Source organism: Felis catus, chromosome E1, assembly GCF_018350175.1.
Source record: "Felis catus isolate Fca126 chromosome E1, F.catus_Fca126_mat1.0, whole genome shotgun sequence".
In the NCBI taxonomy this organism is placed as follows: Eukaryota; Metazoa; Chordata; class Mammalia; order Carnivora; family Felidae; genus Felis; species Felis catus.
Window position 1 is genome coordinate 59909730 of NC_058381.1, and position 16733 is coordinate 59926462.

Consider the following 16733-nt stretch of genomic DNA (forward strand, 5'->3'; position numbering starts at 1 on the left):
CGCTGCCCCCAGGGACGCCGGGGCCGCTGGGCAGCTGTGAAAGAGCTGCCCTCCCCCAGGCCCTCTGCACTGAGTGTCTGCAGAGAGGACAGGGTGTTGATGCCTTTCTCCTTCTGCCGTCACAAACTTCATTCAGAGCGGCGGGCCCCTCAGCTTCCCTGGCTTCCCTGGCTCTTCGGGAGTTAGCCTGCTGACCTGAGTCCGGGGTGCCCCTGCCTCCTGACCGCCGACGCCTACCTGCTCAGCTCCCACGTAGCGGGAGTCCAGCGGCCGCCTGATGGGTTTAGTACAGAGAGGCAGAAACACCTGATCATCAGAGCCCCCAGAAGCGGGCGGTGTGCAGGGGACGCAGGGCCGGGCATGACGTCTACAGAGCTGGGAGGGGGCTGCACACGGCTGGGGGTGAGGGGCACACAGCTGGGGGGAGCACACGTCAGAAATTCTGTCCTTACTCTTCTGTGATGGCCTTTGACCTCCGGATGGAGCGTGCCATGTCTCTGTGCACGTGTTACCCCAGATCAGTTTTTCTGGAATGGATCCAGGAGCCTGTTCGGTGTCGCGGCCACGTTCCGAGGGTCACCGTCTCCAAGGATGGGGGCATCCGTGATCTGTGTGTCTCTCCCGCTCGCGGATGCCGCTGGATGTGTTGTGTGTTTCCTTGGCCACTCCAGTAGTCGAGTGCGGGTTTCTAAAGTGGGGTCCCCCAGCTGGCGAGAGGGCATCCTGGCATGAGACCTAGCTCCTTGCCTCCCGTTCTGCCCTTTCCTCTCCTACGTGCAAACAGGAACTTTGTCCCACCTTCAGGCTTTCACCCAAAGCCGTGCAGATGTTATCCTCTACCCGAGTGTCTGGGGCTCGATCATCTGAGCCCCTTGACCAGCCAGCACGTACAAAATGCCCCCAAGCCTGCCAGCCTGGTGTGAAATCCGTGCTCGTGGGAACACTGATGCCGCCTCTGAGCCAGGCTCCCTCCTCCAGGATTCCAAGTCCTCAGCCCCAGGCGTCACTTACAAGCCCCTTGCTCCCGGGCACCCGTCTTCCGTGTCCTCTGGGGCCCCGTCCTCCGTGGCCCAAGCACCCTCCACCTCTGTGGTCTTCCTACCCAACACGGGTGTGACTTCCGACCTAGAAGGTCAGCTTGGACCCCGCGCCCTGCCCTTTGGCCACGTGCTCCTGCCTCTCGACGGCTCTGCTGGTCTCAGAGGCGCCTCAAATGCAGTGGCCCCCAGACTGAGCTCCTCCTCCTAGCGGACCTGTCCACCGGTACCCGCCTCTTCGATCTTGCTGGGCGGGTGGGCCCCCTGGCCCCTCCTCCCCAGATCCCGGGGGAACAGCCTCCTCCTCCCGTGTCCGGGGTCGCCCCCATCTCCACCCCCTCTGCCCTTGCTGCGCGCGCCTCTCCTTCGGGTCCCGCTCACTCTCCATTGTGGTTCCCTCAAGACGCCAACCTGCAGACCCGCCACCTTAACCCTCCCAGGCCCCTCAGGCCTCCTCGGGGTCCCCGCGCGGCATCCGAAGCCCCGTGCCGTCTGCGTCCCACATCCCAAGGGATAGGCTCGCCTTCGCCTCCGTAACGACTCTGCAGAAGATCCCAGTTGCCCCTCGGCTTAGGCGCCCCTCCTTCCCCTGAGCCCCCAAGTCCCCAGTGTCTCCTGGCCGTCACACGCACACGGTGGTCTCCTCCAGAAACTGGGAGTGGGGTGCGCGTCACGTCTCTGCGTCCGGGACCAAAGTAGCGCCCGGCACCAGCGGGTCCTCGGACGTGTGCTGAGCACGTGAACCCGCAGCCATGCAGGTGCTTGTGGGTGCAGCGCGGCCCGAAGAGCCGGGGGAGCCGCGCCCCTGACCGTGCGCTTACCCCTGACTCCACGGCACCGCCTCAGCACTCTTCCTGTGGCGTGAGGACTGGGCCTCTGCTCTGGGAAGCGCAGGCTGAGGTAGGAACATGTGACACGAGTGACTCCCAGGGATCATTTTCCCAAAATCCCCAGGGAAGCTTCAGCAGGGGCTGGGGTCTGCGGCGACACCGGAGGGTTTCGAGCGCCGGGCGCCCCCCTCTCGGAAGGCGGGAGGAGGGGAACGTGGGAAGGGAGGGGGTGGGCAGGGGCGCAGAGGCGAGGGCGGCCTCCAGGGCCCCCTCCCGTTGGAGCGGCCGCGGGTGCAAGGGAGCGTGAGGTGCATCTGCGGACACCATTCCAGCTCCTTTGCCGAGCGGACGTTGGTCGCGGGAGGAGAAAACTCCTAAGGCAGCCGACCCTGACCGCACGTCCGTCACTCACCCGTGACAGGGAGCGAGAGGGCCCTTGCTGGCACGCGCACTCACGGTCTCTCCCTGTCTCTTTCTCTCCCCAGTCGTGCCAAGCTGACCTGGTGAAGGACAACGGTCACAAATACTTCCTGTCGGTCCTGGCAGACCCGTACATGCCAGTAAGGCTTCGTCCCCTCCCGGGACACCCTCGGGGTCCGTGTCGTCTGTCTCGCCGGCGGGTCACGCTCTGGGGTGGCCGTGGCCGGGGCTGCTCCCCACGGGCGGGGGTGGGGGGGGGCACGTCGGGGCGGGGGCGGGCGGCGTGCACCTGATGTCGAGCCGCTCCCTCGGTGCGTCCGCGTAGGAGAGACACGCGGCCCGGCCTGGTTGTTTCCGCTCCTCTGCCCCCCTGGCGTGTCTTCTCAGCACAGCAGGAGCCGCTCTCCCTCGCACCCTGTCAGCCGCGTTAGATTAATGAGTAGATGTGACAGCTCGTGTGCCTCGTGAAGGTTCTGGAACACGACGAGAGGCAGATGTGCCTTATGAATCAGGAAGGAAGGCAGGGGAGGAAAGAAGAGTGTGAACGTTGACGTTCCAAGTTAGCTTATTCTGTGAGACGCTTAACGGTAGGGACGTGCGTACACGGCACCCCCACGGCTGCACCGTCCCCGACTTCTGGGCTCCGTCCCTGTAGCCCCCAGCACGGCGGAGAGAACCGGAGACGTCCCGAGTCCCCTCCTCGATGTCGCTTCGTCTCGCGGGCGTGTTCGAGTGTCTGCGCTCATCCCCACGGCTTTTCTTTTTTTTTTTTTTTTTAATTTTTTTTTTTAACGTTTATTTATTTTTGAGACAGAGAGAGACAGAGCATGAATGGGGGAGGGTCAGAGAGAGGGAGACACAGAATCCGAAACAGGCTCCAGGCTCCGAGCTGTCAGCCCAGAGCCCGACGCGGGGCTTGAACTCACGGACCGTGAGATCATGACCTGAGCCAAAGTCGGCCGCCTAACCGACTGAGCCACCCAGGTGCCCCCCCACAGCTTTTCTAAGCTAAATGCTGGTTACTAGAAAAACCAGGAGACGTTAAAGGCTGGATCGTTACAGAAAAGGCAGGTAATGCACGTGTGTCTCAACTCAAGTGTGGGAACAGCCTCATCCTTGCTGGTGCAAGCTGACACTTCACGTGAGGCCTGGAAACAGCCGCGTCCCTGCTTTTCGGGCAAGAATCCAGTCGACCAGGGGCGCCTGGGTGGCGCGGTCGGTTAAGCGTCTGACTTCAGCCAGGTCACGATCTCGCGGTCTGTGAGTTCGAGCCCCGCGTCAGGCTCTGGGCTGATGGCTTGGAGCCTGGAGCCTGTTTCCGATTCTGTGTCTCCCTCTCTCTCTGCCCCTCCCCCGTTCATGCTCTGTCTCTCTCTGTCCCAAAAATAAAAAAAAATAAAAAAAAAAGTTGAAAAAAATAAAAGAATCCAGTCGACCAAAGGGACAAGGACACCGAAGCGGTGATCGTGGCCAAGCGGTGAGCCAAGCCGGCACACGTGGGCCCCGCTTCTTTGGCTGCAAACACGTTGACGCTTTGAACCCATAGTGACATTCGAAAGAAAGAACATTGCCACCATGCCAAAAACTGAAGCGAGAAGTCTGAAGGGAGCCACAGCGGGAAGGGGGCGCTGACCCTGGGGTTCCCTGTGCACACGGACCCTGGTCTGCACCCAGGACGGGCCGAGCCGCAGCACCGTAATGGACCCCTGCGGATACGGGAGCATTCGAGGCTGCCCCCCCCACCCCCCACCCCTCATCCCCCATGGGAAGGGCTCAGAAAAGGGCCCCGTTTGTCTCTCCACGTCTGGGCCGAGGTCTCTGGGGCCCTGGAAGAAGCAGAACCAAAACCCTGCAAGGCGCTCGCACGGCCCGGAGCCTGCGAGACTCAGGCCAGAGGCACAAGCCGGCTCCTGACCCGCAGGACGGAGCACTGAGCGGAGTCAGCAAACAGGAGATTAGCAGCCAAGAACCGAACATAATAGAGTTCTCTGGAAAAGACTATAAAATCCATAAGGGTAAGTATGTTTTAGACGATTCAGTGAAACAATTTGTTGCTTTAATTAGGTCCAGAAATACACCACTGGGTTGTTTCTTCAGAAGTACTTCTGCATCTGCTATAAGGAAATAATCTGTTTTTTCCTTTTTACTCATCCTCAAAAAGGACCGACTAGATTCTTTTCATCAGTAGGCAGTTTTTTGCGGGGGTCCTGTAAGTGGAAGACGCAGACATTGCCGTCCAAAGCTCCGTGGATGAATCGAGCGGTAGAATGGCACAGTCAGTGAGAGAATTCCTGGAGGAATCACCTGGAATGAAGCACATGAAGGGGACTCAGAGGCCTGCAAAGGGGGGGGGGGGGTTCGTCTCACTGCTGCCACCCTGAGGCCAGAGTGTGCACTCGGGACATGGGGGGAAGCAGGACGTGAACAGATCACGGCTGAGAATTTTCCCAGTTTGAAGAAAGGAATGAGTTCTCAGTGAAAGCACTGTGAGTCTTGAGAAGACTAAATAAAAACAAATCCACACAAAGGCCCAACCTAACAGAGGTAGAAAATATCAAAGGCAAAAGGGGAAAATCTTAAAAGTAAGCAGAACGAGAAGAGGGCTTTGCACAGGAGCTGAGAGTGCCGGGAGGAGGACTGACGGACGCGGACGCTAGAGGAGAGCGACTGTCACCCCGGAACCCCCCACCACCTCGCGCACCATCCGGGACACGGTGAAGCCAGCCCGCGGTCACAGACGCACAATCGGTCGCGTTCGGATGCCCGGTGAAGGGCTTACGGAGCCCGTGCTTCAGGAAGAGACCGAGCCCACGGGGGCGCAGAACACAGCACCGGGCTAAGGAATGGGCTAGCGTGCGGCCATCTACATAAGCACCGGCCGTGAACACAGGCCGTAGTCGTGAGTTCGAGGGGTTAAGACCGGAGGAGGAAGGTTGGAATCGGCAGCCTTGACCGATCCAAGGGCGAGAGCGAGAAAGATCGACCTCAGACTCTGCCCCAGGTGCACGTTAACAACACCAGGCACCACGACTCTGTTACGGACAGCAGACTGGTTCCCCAGCTAGCAGAGGCACAAGGGAAGGATGAGGACAGACCCACGCGACAGAAAGAGGGAAGCCGGGAACCGAGTCAGGGTGCCGGAGTCGCGCGTTTTCTGCCAGCGCACCGGGCGGTGGTGGGCATCGCGCCTCCACAGGCTCGGACGGGGTACAGGGTGAGCGGGACAGGCTTGTGCGCAGAGGGTCCCGGCGGGCCCGTCCCGCCCCGTCCTGCCCCTGTTGGGGAACGGCCATGCTAAGCGGCCAGCCCTGAGCCCTCAGACCCTCTTGCGGGGTTTTCTGTCCCGGGGACTCTGGTCAGAAGGCAGCAGCACCGGGTCTTGACCTGGAGCCCCAAGCTTGCCACTAAGGTTCAGGACAGAGAGAGCCCTGCTGGGCCACGGGGACACGCAAACCCAGGCCAACCTGTGTTTTCCAGGCTGAGCATCGGACCATGACGGCTTTCATCCTGGCTGTGATCGTGAACAGTTACAACACAGGACAGGTAAGTGTCGCAGCCCCCGGAGCTGCCCTGTTTGGGAGCGGGGATGCTGGTCTGAGCGGCTGCTGAACCGGTCCCCCCAGAAGGGGGCACCACGGGACACGGGGCCCTTCCTTTCCCCAGCCGGCCGTCCGCCGGGCACGTTGAAGGTGGTGCGTTTGGAGCGAGGAAACCGGGGCAGATGTGGCGGTGTGAGAGTTTCCCCAGGGAACGGGCCTGTGACCGCGGCCGGCCCCTCCCCCTGCCCCGGGCCGCGGGTGAACACGGGTCGTGTGCCTTCTCGCAGGAAGCCTGCTTGCAGGGAAATCTGATCGCCATCTGCCTGGAGCAGCTCAACGACCCCCACCCGCTGCTGCGCCAGTGGGTGGCCATCTGCCTGGGGCGCATCTGGCAGAACTTTGACTCGGCCAGGTGGTGCGGCGTGAGGGACAGCGCACACGAGAAGCTCTACAGCCTCCTCTCCGACCCCATCCCTGAGGTGAGCCCGCCGCGGCCCGTGCCCAGGCCGGCCGAGGCCAGGGTGCCGGCTTCCCGCCGGGCGCCGCACGAGAAGGAAGGGGCCGGGTGGGGGTCAGACCGCAGCCGCCCTCTGTGGCGTGACCGTGACCCGGCCCGGCCCGCAGGTGCGCTGCGCGGCGGTCTTCGCTCTCGGCACGTTTGTGGGCAACTCGGCGGAGAGGACCGACCACTCGACCACCATCGACCACAACGTGGCCATGATGCTGGCCCAGCTGATCAACGACGGGAGCCCCGTGGTCCGCAAGGTGCGTGGCCCCCGGGTCCGCAGGCAGCGGCAGAGCGCCTCGCGACCAGCGTCCCGCGGCGCTCAGGGATCGGAGCCCGTGGCCTCGGCCGCAGCTGTGAGCCCTCCGTCCCCAGGGGCGCACGTCCTTTAGAGAGCGGACCTTTGAATGTTTGTTTAATTCTCTGCAAAATGCGTTTCTTCACCAGATACTCGTGTGTTTGCTTCATTTAAAGGCATTTAACAGGCTGCGCCTCCTGGCAGCTTGTAAAATAGGCTCCTTCCTGCCTGGGAGCATCACATACACACATCATGGCGACTAAAAGAGCAGTAGACACCCACAGACAGACGGAAAGGTTTGTGGAGTGTGTCCCCCTCCCCGCCCCCGTGTTTGTCAGCGGCGGAACGGAACACGTTCGCGACGGGGCGGCTCTGACTTGTCTGCGCACGTGCGCGAATGCCTCGGGTTTCCTCCGGAGACCTCGCGCCTCTGTCGGAAGCTGGCCCGGCACAGCCCGAGGTCCCCCCCCCACTCCCCGCCGGCGGAGGCGCCACCGGGTACCCGCACGGCGGCTGGTGGCCTGGAGAAGACTGTCCCCTCGGCACGGGCGGTCTTCCCGGGCATCGTGTGTCCACCCGGCACCCGGTGTGGCTGAGGTCGCGGAACGGCAGGAGGGAGGCCGGGCGCCTTTCAGGACAGGGTGTGGCCTGGGGCTGTCTGCTCACGTGGACCCCCTGATTTTCTCGGGAGGGACGCAGTCTGGGCAAGCTTACTTCCGCCAGACCGGAGACACGGAAGGACAGGCTCCCTGAGACCCTGGCGGCGGGCCCTGTTTCGCTGCCCGCGCTCTCTCGATCGGAGGCACGCTTCCCGCAGCCCTGCCAGCCTCCTTGCTCCTGCAGCAGATTGTCTCCCCTTGGACACCGCTGATCAGAGTGGCAAATTAGTGGTTTCTTTCATTGTCCACTGAGATCCCTCCTTTCCTAAAGAAGGAAAGCTTGCTTGCTTCTTTCCAGAAATCTGAAACGTGAAAAGGAACGTTAATAAAAACTAAAACAACGTCCCCGTCAGCTTCCAGTATCTGGAGACTGGCCAGCACGCACCTGGGACTGCCGTGTTCTCGAACACGGCCCCAGTGTGGGCCCTGGGGTCCCGTTCCTGCCTGAAGTCCACTCAGTGTCCCTTTTTTCTGGATACGAGAATGCCCAGGTGTAGCCACGTCCCTCCCGAAGGTGCCTTGCTGACCGCCTTGCCTGGGGGGCTCCCCGCTGTGGCTGCGTCCCAGGGGCGTGGCTGCACATCAGAGCCCACCCTGCTAAGGAGTGCCTCATCTGGAGGCAGGGGATTTGCTCCTCCGTCCTGGGCTCAGCATGCAGGCTGTGCGTCCGAGGCCTCGGAGCACAGAGTGGGAGACGAGCCTGCCTCCGAGGGGCAGACGTGGGAAGCAGCAGTCATTCTAGAGCCCTCATTGATGAGCAGGGCCGCAGAGGGGGGCCCGGAGCTCTCTCTGGAGCGCGTCAGCGTGATGCCTGCCCTGCCTCGTCGGGGAAGAGGAGTCAGGAAGGCTTCCGGAGGTGGGAGCTCACCCCTGGGTTAGGAGGGCTGAGCAGCCAGGAGCCAGGGAGGTGAGGGGCAAGCAGAGCAGGTAGGGCGGGCGGAGCGTGTGCAAAGGCCCAGGGGTGTGAGGACCATGGTATGCCCGGGGGCTGCCCGCCGTTCGGATGGCTGGAGCAGAAAGCAGGAGGGGCAGGGAGGGGGAGGGGAGGACGGTGGCTCGGCGCCGGGCCCCACGTGTCAGGAGCGCACCTGCTCTCACCGTGCTGAGTTCCTCACTCTTCCCGCAAGTGCTTGGCTGCTGGGTGAGGCCTGGGGTGGCTGCGCTCGACCCCGAGACAATGAGGCCGTGTCTGCTGTGGGAACGTGGGGCACAGAGGCTCGGGGAGGAGGGCAGCAGCTGCAGAGAGGACGCGGCCTGAGCGGGGTGGGCGGGGAAAGCCGCGCAGAGAGGTGCTGCCTGCTCAGAGACCGGACCCTGCAGCGTCGGCAGAACCCTGACGCCGCTGGCACTCGTCTCCTCCTCGTCCAGAGCCATGTGGCAGGACCGTCGGGAGCTCGGGCCCAGCCTGCTGGTCTGGGAGACCCAGCTCCAGGGCCCCGAGGGTCCGGAGCACGGCTCGGGCTTGGGCATCGAGCTCCGCGAGCTCACCTGCCCCTTGCCGCTCCGGTCAGAGTCGCCGGCTCTGACCCGCGGCCGAGGCGCCGATGATAAGTGCAACCAGCTGCTGTCGTGCCCCTGTTTGGGGCAGAGGAGAGAAGTGGGGACGTATGGTGGGATTTTCATAAAGTCGCACGTATTCAGTATGGAAAAGATCACACGCGTTTACTTTGTATGGTGACAGTACCCTTTCCTAGACGAGGCGATGCGAGGGCAGAGGGTGACTTACTCAGTGAGCTCACTTGATAACATCAGAGTCAGTAGGTTCACATCGGCCTCCCAAACCTCTGTGGACGTGAACTTGTCCGTGAAGTATCAAACCCAGCGTGCCCAGCCCCCCGGAAGCCAGCTGCCCCCCCAGAAGGGCCAGGCGAGGGGCCGGGGTGGGTCACCGCCCAGCCACATCCTCACCCCCAGCTTCCCCGCCACCGTCCGCCTCCACAGCTGTGAGTCTCGTTCATTTGTACTTGGTGACCGCGGACCACAGAGGAGCAGTGTGATGTCCACCTGCCTTCCCGGCGTGTCTGACTCAGCGGCAGTGAGAGAAGCATCAGAGGCTGTCAGGTCCCTGGTGGACTTGGTGGGGCCGAGCTGCCCGGCAGGGCCCGAGGGTGGTCACGTCGGAGCAGACGCGCTCCCGCGAACACTGCCGTCTCGCCACGGTTATGGGGCCGCGCGCGAATCTCCAGGCCACCGGTGTCAGCCTGTCATGTGTCACTGGACACACGCGGTGGGGGGCAGTCCTCGGGAGGAAACGAGGAGGTGGCCGCCAGAGCACACGGGGGCCGCGGGGGGACGCCAGGAAGACGCACAGTCTGACCTCCCGCGCAACCGAGGGAGAGCGTTAGCGGGTTCCCCTTGGGACGGTGCAGGAGCCCGGGCACGATGTCCCTGAGCCCTTCGTGAGGTGAGCCGCGTGATGGAGATGGTAACGTGTCTGAAGGGAAAGGCTTCGTTTAGTCGGTACTCGTTAAGCACCTGCTGTGTGCTGCCCCCTGGGTCCCCGGGCCTCGACGATCGGGCACAGAACTGAACCCGCCTGAACAGCCTGCACTTGAAGGCGGGGTGGGCTGGAGGCTGGACAGACGCGGGTGTGACCTAGCAGGTGGCGGTCGTGCCCTGAGGGAGGTGAAGCGGGGTGAAGGTGGGTGGGCCTGGAGGCGAGCCCCGGGTGAAGGTGCCCGGGTGCCCAGAGAGGCATCCGAGCGGGAGGCCTGAAGGGATCGCGGGGTGAGCTGGGGACGCTCGGGGACGGTATCGAGTGCGCCGGCACGGCGCGGGAGTGCTGGCTCCCTCAAGGGTCCGTGCTAGATGGCGGGGCGGAGAGCCAGGTGGGCAAGGCCTCGTTTCGCTGCGCGTGTGAGCAGAAGGCTGGAGGTCAGGAGGGAGGTGGAGCAGACCGACGCCGCCGGCCGGAGGGGCTGGGGCGCTGATCTCCGCGTGCGGGCGTGCATGTGGGGAACTGCTTCCAAAAGTCTAGGGCACAGCTGGGCTGCGCAGCCCGGCCAGAACTGCCCGCACGTTTGTGTTTTGTGGTCAGACGCGCTCCAGGAGCCCGTGGCCGGCAGCAGCCGCCTCCCGCGTCCTCCGCCCCAGCAGGACGTACTTGATCCACAGCCACCGGGCGGGGGCGGCCGGCTCAGTGTCTGGCCTTCGATGGCCTTCCCTGCGTCAGAGGGTCTGGGACCTGGCCGCGAGCTCCTGCTGCAGGGGCCACCGTGAGCTTTTCTCACCCGACGTCAGAGCGGAGGGGAGAGTCTCTCCGCAGAAGGCACAGGCCGTGTGTTTGCCGGGAGGGGCCCGGCGGGTGACCCCTGCGTGGCTTGTTCTCCGTTGCACAGAGGCTGCGCTCCGGTTTGCGGGGTGGGGGGCGGGTGGCAGGGATGTAGGCACCGCAGATAAGGGCCAGATGGGGTGTCGGGCAGTGGGCGTGAGCAGGCTTGTGGGGGGCTCAGTGCAGTCCAACTCGGGCGGATCGGGTGGGAGGTGGGTCAGGGGTCCGTAGTGCCGTGGGCGTGAACCGAGGAGTCCCTAGCGGGAGCCGACTGGGAAGGGTGGAGCCAACACACCGTGGGCTGCCGAGTTTGGGGTTGCGGGAGCACTCAGGCCGAGACGCTTGGCCAGCAATGGGAAGGCCGGCCAGGAGCTTGAAGGGGGGGCGGGTGGGGGGGGGGCACGGGTGTGGGCTTGGGAGCAGTGCACAAACATGACAGGAGGAGGCGAAGGACTTTGTGGGGTCCAGGCAGGAGAGGGAGCGCAGGAGAGAACAGGGGGCAGCCGCTAAGGGTCCCGGGCCCTGTGGAGCTGGGCACCTGTGCGGAAGGCCCGCAGCATGGGGCCACAGGGATTCCCTGCGAGCTGGGGGCCCCCAGGAGCTCACGCAGCAGAGGCCCCTGTGCTCTTTTACTCAAGCAGTTTTGGGCCTAAGGATCCTGGAGAATTTCCCTGCCTTTCAGGGACGGGACACTGATTTTTCTTTGCAAGTTTTGCATTTAGTAAGAGGTGTGCTCTGGCCTGTCGGATGTCCTCTGCTTTAATGTGCCGGGAATTCAGATGGCTCACCCAGCGGCAGGGTCTAATCAACACGTACCTCAGCCCGGCTCCCGTGACCCGTCCGCCTTGCCCCTGGAGGGTGTCATTCGCACCTGTGTCCGTGCCCACGTTCACGTCTCGAGACGCCGCCCACACTGCCTGTCCAGGGCTCCTGCTCCCCTTGGACACTCGCGAGCGCATCCCCGAAGGGCCAGTCCCTCCTGCCAACGCTGAGTGCAAAGTGTTTTAACCTTTCTTTTTTCTCTGGTGACTCGAGCGCTCGGCGTGAACTTTCAGCCTCACTGCCGTTCCGCAGTCCTCTGCCGCCACCGGTAAGCGTCGTTGTCCTTGTCCCTCTCGGCAGGAACTGGTGGTGGCTCTGAGTCATCTTGTCGTCCAGTACGAAAGCAATTTCTGCACCGTGGCCTTGCAGTTCATGGAGGAGGAGAAGAATTACCCGTTGCCTTCTCCAGCGACCACAGGTACGGCGGCATAATGCCTGAGTGGCCGGCCGGGGACCCCGGGGCAGGACTGTGGCAGGGCCCCATGACTCCCGCCATCCCAGCCACTTAGCAGAATGGAAAGGGCGGCAGGAGGGGCCACACTGACCCTCAGACCCTTCCTTTTTCCTACCATTTTTGGGAATCAAATTCATGGGAATCTTGAAGGATAGCAAAACGCGTGCGGGGGGGGGGGGAGGCTCATGGAAAAGCACGTCACCTCCTCCCGTGATGAGCTGTTGGTTTCCTGTTCCGTGAGTCACGTTAGGCAGCTCCTGTTCTCCCATTTGTCCTTTTTGCTGGATTTATATTTCATCATATTGGGCTGCCCCCCTCTCCCCCCCCCCCCCGCCACAAACGCAGCCTTTTCTGCAGGAAAGAGGCTCGTGATCAATAACAGAAGCGTTACTGCTTTTAGAACATCAGGGAAGGGAAATGAAAATGAACTTGCTCAGTGGAAACAGCTGGTGCCCTGGAGGAGGGCCCAGAAGCAGTGGGGGGGGGGGGGGGGGGGTCCTGCAGGGCGACCGGCCGCCACCCTGTCGTCGCCTGTAGGGCAGCGGCCCGCGGCTGAGCCACAGGGCGCCTGCTGCTGCCCTCAGGGCGGCCCCGTGGCCAGTGGTGCCCTGGATGTCTGGTGTCGGTCCTGGTCGTGCCTCCCCTCCCCACCCGGCGTCCAGCCGACCCTGACACGTGTGTCAGAGGCCCTCACTGAGTGGGGGGGCCTGTGGTGGCTTTCACGCCGCTTCAGGCGGTAGCTCCTGTCACCTGCTGCTGTGGCCACTGGCCAAGGGGGCGCGATGTGCCCTGAGGCCCACCACTGACTCCTCCTTCTTCTTTCTCCCAGAGGGGGGTAGCTTGACCCCGGTGCGGGACAGCCCGTGCACCCCCAGACTCCGCTCCGTGAGCTCGTACGGAAACATTCGCGCCGTCACCACCGCCAGAAGCTTGAACAAATCTCTGCAGAACCTGAGCTTGACGGAAGAGTGTAAGATGCTGGAATTGGGCCCCTGGGCCGGGGCGGGGGTGGGTTCGGTTTTCTGAAACTTCCCGTGCACGGGCGCCCCGTCCCTCTCTCTGCCGTGAGCCCGCACCCGCTGTGCCATCGGCTGGCTGGCCAGCGGGGCCCGCACACCCGCAGGCAGCCTGGCACGGGTGCCCCTGCGGCCCACGTGGAGCCCCTGGCCACCAGGAGCCCGGGTCTCGCCGGGGGCGCGGGCGCGGCTAGAGGAGACCGGCGGGGCCGCGTGGGCAGCGCACATCCCGGGAGCCCCGGCTGACCGCCCCCCCCCACCGCCCTCCATGGCCAGCGGGCAGCTCGGTGGCCTTCTCCCCCGGAAACTTGAGCACCAGCAGCAGCGCCAGCAGCACCCTGGGCAGCCCCGAGAACGAGGAGTACATCCTGTCCTTCGAGACCATCGACAAGATGCGCCGAGTCAGCTCCTACTCCGCCCTCAACTCCCTCATCGGTGAGTGCGGCGCCTTGGCCCTCCTGTCTGCCCCCACCCACCCCCGCGGCACCAGGGCTCACCCCCGGTGCTCGCCAGATGGCAGACGCCAGGACCGTCTCGGCCGGAGAAGAAGGGTCAGCCGGGGTGTGGGGGTGAGCGGCGTGTGCTGGGCAGCCGGAAGTTTCCGTCACCTTCGCCATGCTCTAACGATGGCCGACGGGCCGTTCTGGGCTCGTGGTGTGGGGAGGCTGCCAGAACCTTCCGTCTGCCGCCACGCCCAACGCCACGGCCCATTCGCCGTCCCCTCGCTGATTTCACCCCGGGAAACATCTTGTCTGTCGCGGCCAGGGCAGAGCAGGGGCCTCCACACCTCTACCAGGCAGAGTGACGGCCCCACCCACACCCCACCCCCACCCCACCCCCGCCAGAGATCTTCCCTCCTCACGGGGTCGTGGGCATCCGCCTCGTTCCTCCTGTCGTTCCTCCTGTGCGACTGTCAGTCTTCGGGGCGCTGGCAGCAAGGGCCGCACCTGCTTGGCGGGCCTCTCCCGCCCCTGCTGCGATGCCCAGGATGGTTTCCCAGGCCTTGGCTGGAGCTTTATTTCATGTTGAGAAACGCTTTACACGTAAAAACTTGGGGACATTAACATAACACCCCACCACGCGCATTTCACTCCCGTCTTAAGGGATCACAGACAGAGCTGCAGCCCCAGAGCCCGTCCACCCGTGTCCTGGCTCTTTTACTGTCCGCAAACCCCCAAAGCGCTCACGGCGCCTCGTACGGGCTCCAGATTACGTGTGGCCCGTGTCGTGTGGCTCGCATCCTCGCGGGGTGGCTCCTGCCCCCTGCTTTCTGCCCCCTGTGCGCGCCGCTCTCCTCCTGCCCCTTTCGTCGGTCCACGGCGGCTGAATTACGCCTCCTCCGTCAGAGGCGGGCTCCACTCCGCGTCCCGGTCTCCAACCGCAGCACGAGCATTCGCGCTGTTCCTTCGCTTGTTACCTTCGCGCATCGTGTTCCCCTGAGACGTCCGTTTCAGGCACGCGTTCTCGTCTCTCCGTGAACATCTGCGGAGTGCTCTCTTGACATCGTAGCCCCTGCTGTCTCCGCGGGAGCGTCCCCTTTTACTCCTAGTGCTGCTTGTTTGCTTTTGCTTGTAGGGTTGATCCCGGAAAGCCCTACAAGACGTTTGTTAATTTCTTTAGTGTTTTCAAGTCCCAATTTGGGCTTTGTTGCTTTTTTTCATTATTGTAGCTTACTGTTTCGTTCCGGTAACTTCGTATCTTTATTCTCCTCTCTTTTCTTGAGCTTTACCGAGTTAGTTTTCATTTCTGGAGCTGAGGATAGAAATAGCCCATGCACTTGCCGGGTTTCCTGCCTTCTGGCATCAGCATGTGCATCTGTGATTTCCTGGCTGCCCCTCGCCGGCCCGTCACGTGGGGCCGGGACTGCTCTCGTCGGCGGTTGGTTCTGAGTCGTCGGCTTATTTCCGTGGCGAGCCCAGCGCCCTCGCACTTGCACTGTCCGCATCGCGTGATGACTGTGGCATTTCTGACTTTCTGCCATGATCCGAAAGGGGCAGGGCCGTGGTTCCTGTGTTGACCACACGAGTCTGCTCCTCTGCTAGAACAAGAGTCGGGTCGAGTCCACGTGGCTTCCCGTAGAGGCCCAGATGTGGCCACCGCACCCCCCAGGTCGACAGGAGCCAGAAAGGGATCTATTTGCCGAACACACCCACCCACCACCAAGAACGGGGCTCAGAAATAACCGGCTTAAGCGGTCTGTCTCAACAGAGACAACATCGCAGATGTGTGCATCTGGGTTGTGCCCAGAAGGCGCGGGGTTGGCGCTCGGCATGAACACAGGTTCTGGTAACTCAGCAGCAAGACGTGTTCTGAGTGTCCCTTGCAGGGTGTTTGTCGTGGACCAGATCGTGGCCTTCAGTAGAATTAACGTTGTACGTAATGACTAAGTTCCCGGTCTGGCCCCACAGGAGTCCTTTAAAACCAGGGTCTAAGCGAGTGAGTCTAAGCGAGTGTTTCTGTGTAAACCTATGGTGGAAGAACACGAGATAACAGGGAAAGCTGAGAGGAACGGACCCGCGCGGAGCTGTGTTTCCGTCACTGCCTCTTCTCCGGGAGCCCGCGCGGCTCCTGTAAGCGCACCTGACCCACCAGCCGGCGGGGGGGGGGGGGCGGGGGGCCTGGCCGCCGCGCACCGCCCCCCGCCCCCCGCCGCCAGGGTCAGGGGCCGGCAGACGTTCTCTGCCCCAGACCAGAGAGTGTCCACCTCCAGCGTGGCAGGTGGCACAGAAGTAGCCTGAGGTATCAAGTGGACAAGCGAGTCCGGCCACGTTCTAATAAAACCACTTGCGGGGGCGCCTGGGTGGCTCGGTCTGTTGGGTGTCTGACGCCCGATTTTGACTCCGGTCGCGATCCCAGGGTCGTGGGATCCGGCCCTGCGTCGGGCTCTGTGCTGAGTGTGGAGCCCGCTTGGGATTCTCCTTCTCTCTCCAGCTGCCCCTCCCGCACACGTGTGCGGTTTCTCTGTCAAAAAAGAAAATAACTTTTTTTTTATTTTTAAAAAATTTACCAACTGAAATTCAAATTTTAGAAAATAGTCACATCGCAAAGCATTATTGTTTTTTTCGATTTCTTTTCCAACTGCTTAAAATGTACGGAAAATATTTTTAGTTGGCAAGCCCCACGAAAACAAGCAGCCAGCTGAACCGGCCAGGCCGTCATTTGCCCCGAGGGCACGCCCTTCCTGCCCCTGCAGTGTCCCCCGACGTCCCCGTGAGGTGAACGGGGAGGTCTCCTGCTCCTTCCCAGGACGTGGAGGTTCCTTCATTCAACAGGGTTTCCTCAGTGTGGGCGACGTCTGGGGCTTCGGGAGCACGGCCCTGGAGGAAGTGACCGTAGAAACATCACGGACATGGAAGCTGGTCTCCACCCCAGCCATCCCCACTGCCGTCCGCCTCAGTCGAGGGCACTGGGGTAGATCCAGGCGCCCCTGTGACTCCTCTTTGCCCCTCACCCCTGCACCCCAGCCCTGGGCGCCTGCAGACCGTGCGCCCCCATCCCCCCCGTGCAGCCTCGCCACCCGGGCCAGCATCCCCCCGGCCCTGCGCTGGCTCCCGTAGAGCCCTCCCGACTGGTCTCCCTGTGCCCCCTGGTGCCTTCCTCGGGGTCTTGTCCTGACTGCGTCTGGGTCCCGTGGTCACGCTGTGCGGCCCCGCCCGTGTTCCGAGGGCGTGAGCTCACACCCGTGGCCGGCCACCAGGAGGAGAAACGTTTGAAGCCGCCACACCTGGCTCCTGAGCCTGGTGGAAGCGAAGCCTGACGGACTGAAGTCCTGAGTCGCCAGGGGACCTTTGAGACCTTTTGTCAGAGGGTCTCCGTCATCCACGGCAGGTCCCCCTGGGCAGGGTCTCGAAAACCGCGTGTGCCGGTAGAGGCCCCGGCGGG

At 63.0% G+C, this 16733-nt stretch overlaps 1 protein-coding gene across 5 annotated transcripts in view; it reads left to right on the top strand.

Moving 5' to 3' along the window:
* The window catches only part of RPTOR (regulatory associated protein of MTOR complex 1), a 333238-nt gene that overhangs the window by 268782 nt on the left and 47723 nt on the right, over positions 1-16733 (top strand). For all 5 annotated transcript variants that reach the window (XM_045044638.1, XM_045044640.1, XM_045044639.1 and 2 more), the window contains 7 exons: positions 2353-2427; positions 5765-5830; positions 6114-6305; positions 6451-6591; positions 11682-11799; positions 12665-12805; positions 13128-13286. In XM_045044638.1, the coding sequence (XP_044900573.1) occupies positions 2353-2427; positions 5765-5830; positions 6114-6305; positions 6451-6591; positions 11682-11799; positions 12665-12805; positions 13128-13286 (892 nt within the window). The remainder of the gene's footprint in view (positions 1-2352; positions 2428-5764; positions 5831-6113; positions 6306-6450; positions 6592-11681; positions 11800-12664; positions 12806-13127; positions 13287-16733) is intronic.